Below are 8,797 nucleotides of genomic sequence, written 5' to 3'. Positions count from 1 at the left end.
GACCTAGCGAAGGGATGGGAATGAGACCTGGAAGCCTGGGATCACAGGCTGGCCAGGCACGACTCGCCTGACTTCTCGGTCCTATAGTCTTAAAAGGCCATAAAGAAGGGGGAGCAAGCCCAGCCCCAACTGGTGTCAGCAGTTGTTAAGTCCTCTCCCCTTGGGAGCCTCACCACGAGGCCAGCCACCTCTGAGGAGAACTGGGGTCACTCCACCGGAGTCCAGACCTGAGTCCAGCCAGCAGCTGCCTCCCCATCAACTCCCTGCCAGGCCACCGGGTGAGGAAGGGCCATAGCTCGTCTGGCCAGTCAGAGCCCTGTCCCCATGCTGCAGCAGGTCCTTGAATGCATGGGAGGGCACCTGAAGGCACACGTGCTGCCACGGGAGCCTCTACCTAGCCTGGACCCCCATGTCCAATGCTGGGAACAAATTCTGAGCCGGGGCCGGGGGAGGGGGTCAGGGAGGGCGCTCCACAACCCACAATAGAGCTGAGAGGATGCAAACGGTGAAAGGTGAAAAGGTTTGTGCCAAGGACCCCCTAGTCCCCAGCTGCACCCCAAACAGTAGCCAACCACACAAAGGTTTGATATTTTTTTATTAACATATAATATATTTAATAAAAAATAATATCCACTCTGGCTCTCTCCTCCACTGCAAAGGGAAGAGTGGTGAGGAGGGGCTGGCACTGCCCACCCCTAGGCATCTGGACTAGCCCCGCCTCCGGGGCTCCCCTCTACCCGCCCTTTCTCCAACAGGCTCTGACCTCCAGACAGACCGTTCAAAGTTACAAGTGCTTTAGACCCTCCCTTGAGCTCCCCCAGGCCCACCCCTTGTGCAGAATTCAGGAGCCACCTGGACAAACCCCTCGCTTTTTATCATTCTCAGGACCCCGCATTCACGTTAGAAAGGATCCGGGGGCAGAGAGTGGAGTCTCTACTGGCCAGGGGGAAGGGAGAGGAGGGACAGTGATGGGGAACAGGGCCAAGATGAGGGGAGGCGACACGCGTCCTCACTGTAGCCGGTCACTGCGGAATGAGTCCTCCACAGCAGGGTCCGGCAGCAGGGCACAGGGGTCGCTCAGCATGCTGAGCCCCTCCAGGCCCAGCGGCTCCATGCGCAGCTCGTCCTCCAGCCCCAGCCCGAGCTCCAACCCAGCCGCTGACACCTCGAAGCCAGGCACGGCGGCCAGGGCCGCTGCGATCTCCTTAGAGAAACCAGGGGAGGGGTCGCCTGTGGGCGGAAGAGCAAGGTGAGGACCCCGTGCCCTGTAAACCTGCCAGGCCCCCTCGATCTCCCATGGATGCAACACTCCCCACCTCCAGCCTGCGTCCCCGCCCACACCTCTCTCACCTGTGAGGATGACGTTAGGCCCTGAGCCAAGGCGGGAACAGTGGGTCAGGTTTTGGTGGTTGAGGGCATGGGGGTCCTGGAGGCCGCTCACTGGCCCCTCACCCCCCGAAAATCCAGACCCTTCTGAAAAGCCAGGGGGATCCAGCGCCAGGCTGGCTGACGGGCTCTGCATGCTGAACTGCTCCAGCTAAGGACACACAGACACACCTTGAGACAGTGGGCCTCAGAACAAGGGACCTGCCTGCCTTGGCGAACGCATCCCCCCCGTACCCCGCCTCAGAAACAAAACCAGAGACACGGGAAGGCGGCAGCATAGAGAGAGGCGAGCACGGCCCCAAAGTAGGTGTGGGCACCGCACCTGCTGAGACAGCGCACGCCAGGAAGAGAACGTGGCAAAGCGGCGGCCGTCTGGGTGCGAGCCGTGCGCAGACAGCCGCGGGGGGGGGAAGAGGAGCCCCAAGTCCGCAGCGTCCCCTGGAGGAGCGAGGGTCTCCCGCTCACTGCACCCGTGACGCCACTCAAGCCCCTCTGAGTGCTCCCAGCCCCTCCCCTGCTTCGGAGCTCGGGACCTGGTACTCACGTCCCCCAGGCCGAAGTCTCCCGCCGGCCGGTGATAAGACCGCTGCCCGTGCCCGCTGGAGCTGGGTGGGTAGAGCGGCCCGCCGTGCGGCTGCCTGCCTGGGGGCTGCCTGCCTGTGGACGGCACTGAGCAGGCCTGAGCGGGCAGCCCCGGCTGCTGCAGAGGCTTTGGGGTAGGTGGCTGGGTGGGCAGAACCAGACTTGGGGGGCTGTAGGGGTACGGAGGCAGCCGCTGGTCGGTGGGCAGTTTACTCGTGTCCAGGGGGACGCCCTACAGAGAAGCAAGGAAAAAGAGGCACGCTTACCTTTCAGCGTGGCCCCAAAAAGAACTCTTAGGACTTCCCACCCTGGGAAGCCGCGACCACCCTCAGCACAAACCTGACGCCCAACGCTCCCGCGGACACCCCGGGACCGGGCGCAGCTCCTCAGCACTGCTTATCAAAACGGAATGACTGGGCCAGGCTAACATGAGGACAAGTTTGAACCCGGTCCAGAAGTAACCCTTTCCTACACCTGCTGCTTTAACGACCATCACTAACCGAATACTTGTGACACACCTCACAAGTGCCTGACAGCACGACCATGAACTTGAGAACTGCTATTCGAAAGCCCTTTGAAAAGGCCAGAGGGAGTGAGAGAGGAGGAAGGAAGAAGGAGGGAGGAAGGGAGGGAGGGAGGTGAGGGTCACTCCAGGCTCTGAGAGCAGGGCCCGCACCGGCCTGGCCTCAATGTCTCCTACAGAAAAGGGGACCTGCATCAGATGGAACACGGAACACACATTCCAGGCATGAGCAATGAAGGAGGACGACAAGGCAGGGCAGGGCAGCGAGGGAGCAGGACAGAAGGACGGGGAGGGAGGGAGGAGCTAGGATCGCAGCAGCGAGAAGCCCTCAACTAGGAGCTTCGGGTTCGGGGCCCGCCTCTTTCCAACGTGCGCCGTGGACTCGGGAAAGTCACTTTCTCTCTGAGCCCCCGTCTCCTCATCTGCGACATGAAGGCTCTGGGCTCCATGACCTGAGAGACTCTGAGTCTACGACATCATGGAAAAAGGAAAGGCGACAGGCGAGGGCATAGGACAGGATGGAGGCCTGAGCAAAAAGACAGACGAGGAAAAGAAGGCAGGAGCCAAGAGGGAGGAGAGGGAAAGGACGAGCCGGCGCACACCGAGGCCGGCGCCGAGGGCTTCCCACGAGCTCTGCGGTCCTACCCTCGTTTAACGGATGGGGACGCCGAGGCGCACAGAAGCCAGACAACTGTCCCCTAGTGAGCTGCGGAGCCGGGGTTTGCGCGCTTAAGCCGAGAGAGGACGAGATGGATGAGAGACGGGCAGCCCGAGGACAGGAATGGAAGGGCGTGCGTGGGGCGAGGCGCGCGGGAGTTTGGGGAGAGGAGGGTGGGGGGAGGAGGACGGAGCAGGAAACGAGAGGGGGGAGGGAGACAGCATGTGGGGGAGGCAGCCACGCGTACCTGAGTGATGGAAGACAAGGTGGGTGACATTGTTGGCGAAAACTGTTTGGGCAGCTGCTGTTGGGACCTTCTGGCGTCGACTGGGCCCGCGGGCAAACTCAGGGGGCTGAGGGGCACGCGGCGGTGGCGGGGGGAGGCCCCGGGGGCAGAAGCTGGGTAAGGGGGGGCGCCCAGCCCAGGAGAGGAAGCGGAGGAGGAGGACAGGGCCGGGGCGCTGAGTGAGGGGTGACCCAGGGACGTGCTGGGCAGTGCGTGGCGGGCCAAGGAGGAGGCGGGCAGCGAGGGGTGACTGTGGGAGCCCTGCAGCTGCGGCTGCGGGCTGCTCAGGGAGGCCTGGAGGTTGGGATTGCTTAGGGAGGACTGCAAGGACGGGTGGCTGAGAGGTGAGTGGAGTCCTGCAGGCAAGGACAAAAAACCAGAGACGCCAACATTACTGATGGGGACGGGGCCCCGTTCTACCCGGAGTGGGCAGCGGGGACGGGACTACAGAAGTGGCAACGCGACGTCCTCCCTACTCTGGCCCTGGCAGTGAGGCTGGCTGTGCCCACTTGGCTGGGGGGCTGCTCTCCATTTGTGTTCTAGAAAAAGCCACACCTACCAATTTTCACTGGCAGGAAAGCGCAGCGAGGAAATCCCACGGTGGACAGTGACCGGCGGCGCGGGCAGCTGCTGGGTCACCCCAGGAGCTCAAGCCTCCCGCCCCCTGGTCCCTCCAGCCAGGCAGCACCCCGTGGACACAGAGCCAGGACAGCTACTCACCTGGCGCATCATAGCCCGGGCCGAGGCCCAGGCCCCCGCTGATGCCCAGGTGGGTCATGGTATGGGTCAGATTGGAGGTGCTGTTGCCCCCACTCAGACTGGGATAGGCCGTCTCCTCGGGGTCCAGGGGGGTGGGCAGCGGTGGGGGAAAGTGCAGGTTGGTGAGGTCAGGCAGGGAGCCTCCCGTGTTCATGGCAGGTGGGAGGACAGGCACGTTGGCGGGCTGGTCAGGGGACGGAAAGATGCTAGGGGAGGAGAGTAAAGGACAGGCATGAGGAGGGGGCAGCGGTCAGGGGAGGCGTGGGGCCCAGCCTCCCACGGTCCCCTCCCCCCCTCCCCTACCCCTCGGCCAGCCTCACACAGGTACGTACTTAATTCCAGGGACTTCACAGGACCGAGGTCGGGAGGAGGACGAGGACAGCTGAGGGGAGAAGGGACCACGTGGAGAATGAGGACAGGGCTGACGGAGGTCCCGGGAGACCTGCCCACGGAAGGGGAACGGACGGGGGGCCACGCCTACCTTCTTGGCATCCCAGGGCTTTAGCAGGTGCTTGTCAGCGAGCAGGTTCTCCTCAATAGCTGGGGCTTGAGGGAGACAGACTGAAGATGACAGGGCTGGAGAAGGGACCAGCGAGGCAGGACAGGAAGCAGAGGCAGGAGGGAGGGGCCCCGTGCCCAGCCCCGCACCCAGCCCCGCACGAAGCTACAGCGGCCCGGAAGTGCCCTGGCATCGGCACCCACAGATGGCGAGGAACGCCTACCTTTGGAGTCCATGTCACCATCCAGATAACCTGCAGGGGACACAGTGGGGTTGGCTGCAGCGCCCACACGCCTGCCTGCTTCACACCAAGGCTCCACGGCTCCTCCCTGCCCCGGGACAAGGCCCCTTACCTGCACGGCGGCCGGGCAGGATGCTGGGAGGTGCGGGGCCTGGGTACGTGTCCTGAGGGCTGGGGTTCATCACGCTCGTGTGAAGGGCAGAGTCAGAGCTTGTCCTGTGGGGGAAACAGAGCTGAGCTGACACCAGTCTTCCCGGTCCCCAGGCCCTCCTCGGCAGGGGAAACACTGGCTGGGCTGAGACAGGATGGGGGTGAGGGAGTGGGGCCCAGAAACATCGGGTGGGAGGAAATGTGGCCCCTGCACGGGCAAGGGCGTCACCTGTTAAGTGCGGACGGAAGTCGGAACAACTGCCCCTTCTCTGCAGGGAAATTGCCCCAAGGCATTGTCCTGGGATGAAAGACAAAGTCGTGAGGAGGAAGGCGGGATGGACGAGGCACGGGAGGGGGGGGGCTGGAAAACTCGGGGCAGCCGAGGGGGAGGGGGAAGGGGCTGGGCGCCCAGGGTCATGCCTCGTCCTTTCTGGTCTTCCTAACGTCTGTGACCGTGAACCCTCTCCTGCAGTCAACGTAGGGGACCTGGAAAATGTCAACTAGCATCTGCCAGGACGCGCTCAGTGAGAGGGGGTCTTGGAGCCCAGCCGCTCTCCTGGGTGTGAGCATCAGGGATGATGGGATGGCCGGGGGAAGGGTCCAGGAATCTGAGTACCGCATCCGGCACCCACTGCGCACAGGAGGCGGCCATTCGCCCTGCCCCGGCTAGCCACACTCACCACTGGCCCTGCCCCGGTCGGGCTGGGAGGCTTGGCCACCCGTGTCAACACAGCCAAGACTGGACTCTGACCCACCTGCTCCACCTGCCCGCAGCCCCGCCGGCCCTGCCCTTAGGGGAGGAGGTTCTGTGGAAAGCCCAGCCAGGCCAGCCCAACCCCAACCCAAGCTCCCTCCAGGGACAGATCCTGCCTGCCCGGGACACTGACCTCCGCCAGCTGGACTCCGGGGGAGGGGACAAGTAGGCAGGGCTGTAGGGAGAGCTGTCAATGTGCACGGCACCGGTTAAGGGAAAAGCGAGCCGAGGCCGACGGGCTGGGGACCAGGCGAGAGGGCGGCGAAGGCAGCGGGTGTGTCGCAGGGACGAACGCCTCGCTCTCCCCGACCAGCGCAGAGTCAGCTCAGAGAGCGGGAGAGAGAGTCAGGCCCGGCGGAGACGGAAGGACACAGGAGACTATCAGGGCCTGGGGGACGGGTCTGCGGAGGGCCGGGCCGAAAGCTGAGGACGGAACCAGACCCCAAAGCAGGAGGCACGTCAGGGGCCCCGCGCCCAGCACGAAGAGCCCGCTGAATGAGGCCCGTCGGAGCCAGCCGGGACGGAGGGCACACTCACGAGCGGCCGTCCTCGGCACAGGGGCCAGCGCTGATGCGGGCCAGATGCTCACCTTCTGGGGGAGGAGGGGAGTGGAGAGAAGCCCCTGGAGACAGATGGGGCTGGGGGACACTTAAAGACCCTTCCTGCCGTGAGCTCCGGAGGGGCCCCGACCTGCCGCCCCAGACGCCCCCGGGCCCTGAGAAGGATATGTGGCGGGGGTAGCGGCGGAGTGGGGACACCATCCTCCGGGGATCTCGCTGCACCCGTTCCACCAGCCCGTGGTGCCGAGTGCTCCGGGACGAGTCCGACGGTGAGTGGAGGGGGCTCTGCCAAAACACACAGGTGAGTCAACGCGGAAGCTGCCGAGCCAGGCTGGCCCGGGCCTGCGTCCACTCACCTGGAGCTCGGCCAGGCCGCAGCCAATCTGGTTCACGTCCGGCAGGGACCCGCCGTAGTGGCAGCTCCTCGTGTAGGCCAGTCGCAGTTTCTGGGCCTGCAGCTGAGACACGAGGGCAAATGGGCAGGTCAGGGAGGGGCCTGAGCACGCTCCTGCCCCTCTGGCCACCCCTGCCCCCCTCCGTCTCCGGGAGACGCTACTGTCGCTGCTGCTTCGAAGAGACCTGCCAGGAAAAGCTAAAAGGAAAACAAAACCCAGTGCTGGGGAAAAGGCCCGCTGAGACCCGGCACCAACGATCTGCCCAGCTCTGCTGTGGGCCGTCCCGTCGGAGAGGACACTATGCTGGCGTCACCCCGCCAGGCAGAGCCTGACCCTCTGTCCCAGTTGGCATCAGTGTAAACGGAGTCCCTGAGGGGCCACCGGAGCCCCCGGGCTGGTCACATGGGCTAACTCCTGAGAAGGAGTGCCCATTAGACACCTCCGCTTTCCCTTCCAGATGTGTCCGGGGCTAACTTGAAGACGAGGGGGAGGCCACGGTGGGTGCCACAGGGCCATCACTGCCAGCCTCTTCCCTTCCCACCCTGGAGGGCACAGGCTTATGCGCTCTGCCCCGTGCCCAGCCTCAGGAAGGCCACAGAGACTGCAGCTCCGAACCAGAACATCGAAGGAATGAAGGCTCTCATAGTTTAAAGGGGGGGCGGGGGGCCAAAACCAAGGCGCAGTATTCTCCTTAGTCCTGAGGCCCCTGAATGGGCAGAGAAGCCTGGAGAATAAGGCTGGGAGAAGGGACAGTGGCCCGCTCCAGTCTGGGCCAGAGCCCTCTCCCTAGCCTCATGCCCACTTTGGGGAGATAAGTCTGGCACTGCAGTGAGACACCACCTCCCTCAGCCTGGCACGATTTTAGTCTGTCTACACATCTCATGTCCCTCCATGAGAGGTGAGCACCCACTCCTGGGGCTCAGCCACTGTCCCCAGCAAGTAAACAGACCCAGGGCAGCAGATGAGGAGTAAACTCTAAGAGCTGCCGAGGACACGGTGTCATGCACAGGCCAACATCAGACCTGACTTTCTGTTCCAGGAGGCCAGCCCAGCGAGTTTAGTGGGCACCATGCTGACCTCCGGGCCACTTAGAGTTGTCATAATATACATGACAACCCCAGCCTAGCATGGCCATCCACATGCGCCTCAATTGAGCCCTCCCAGCTGGCCGAACAGGCTAAGCCCCAGGCCTTTCAACTCTTGGGTCCCCAGCCCCTGGCCAAGTGTGCCCACTAGACTTTAACGTGCAGCAGAGAAGTCACCTGCAGAGGCAAGAGTGGTGGTGGGGGGGGGGGCGGGTCTTCTGACAGACGGAGGCACTACAGAGACAGAAGGCTCGGCTCCCAGTTTCTCAAAGCCCTTCTCTGCCCACGCGAGCCCTAAGACCCCACCAGCCTCTGCTGGAGCTGCAGTCCTAAGGGCAGGGCCTCGAACTGTCACCTGGAGATCAGCCTCTTGCCACCTTCTTGCCTCTGCCCCTCCCATGATCAAAAGCTCCTGCAGGGGAGCAGTCAACGGTTGGATCCTCACGGTACTGGGGGTCAGGCGCACACACACACACGCACGCGCGCGTGCACACACACGCGACTTGCTTCCCCACCTAATTCTCTGCTCTTACTCCCACAGACTAGGACACACCGTCTCTAGAGACTCAAAGGGGAAATAAACACAAAAAAGACTCAACTGAGTCACGAGAGACGCACGCAAAAAATACAATCTGAGTCCATATAACCAGAGTCCCAGCCACAGACTCTGTGGCTGCCAGTCAAACCAGGAGAAAGCTTTGAAACGTGCGGTTTACGTTCCACCGTCTCCCGTTAAATGCCTTCTAGCTCTCAGCCATGGGGGATCCCTACAATATCCTAACCTGCTGTTCTGAGAACAGTGCTTCCCTAACTTAGGGCCCCATACTAGCTGGGCGAACTCCCAGCCCTCGGACATTCAGTCCTGGGAGTAAGCAACCAAGCCAGTGGGGCTTCAGACGCCACTCTGCCAAGGTGCCTT

At 63.1% G+C, this 8,797-nt stretch overlaps 1 protein-coding gene across 3 annotated transcripts in view; it reads right to left on the bottom strand.

The window, feature by feature from the left end:
• Window positions 1-578: 578 nt before the first annotated feature.
• The window catches only part of CRTC2 (CREB regulated transcription coactivator 2), an 8,679-nt gene continuing 460 nt past the window's right edge, over window positions 579-8,797 (bottom strand). The window contains exons 2-14 of one of the 3 annotated variants that reach the window (XM_006923583.3): window positions 6,755-6,856; window positions 6,567-6,683; window positions 5,972-6,033; window positions 5,314-5,382; window positions 5,047-5,150; window positions 4,917-4,946; window positions 4,676-4,770; window positions 4,527-4,576; window positions 4,156-4,400; window positions 3,397-3,791; window positions 1,931-2,200; window positions 1,351-1,537; window positions 579-1,230 (exon numbers count right to left, since the gene is read on the bottom strand). In XM_006923583.3, the coding sequence (XP_006923645.2) occupies window positions 1,010-1,230; window positions 1,351-1,537; window positions 1,931-2,200; window positions 3,397-3,791; window positions 4,156-4,400; window positions 4,527-4,576; window positions 4,676-4,770; window positions 4,917-4,946; window positions 5,047-5,150; window positions 5,314-5,382; window positions 5,972-6,033; window positions 6,567-6,683; window positions 6,755-6,856 (1,947 nt within the window). In that variant the 3' untranslated portion in view covers window positions 579-1,009. The remainder of the gene's footprint in view (window positions 1,231-1,350; window positions 1,538-1,930; window positions 2,201-3,396; window positions 3,792-4,155; window positions 4,401-4,526; window positions 4,577-4,675; window positions 4,771-4,916; window positions 4,947-5,046; window positions 5,151-5,313; window positions 5,383-5,971; window positions 6,034-6,566; window positions 6,684-6,754; window positions 6,857-8,797) is intronic. The other 2 variants (XM_015598374.2, XM_006923584.3) reach the window with 2 other exon arrangements.

The sequence above is a fragment of the Pteropus alecto genome, unplaced genomic scaffold (assembly GCF_000325575.1).
Source record: "Pteropus alecto unplaced genomic scaffold, ASM32557v1 scaffold49, whole genome shotgun sequence".
In the NCBI taxonomy this organism is placed as follows: domain Eukaryota; kingdom Metazoa; phylum Chordata; class Mammalia; order Chiroptera; family Pteropodidae; genus Pteropus; species Pteropus alecto.
Note: the sequence above shows the minus strand (reverse complement) of the source record. Positions and strands in the feature narration are given on the sequence as shown.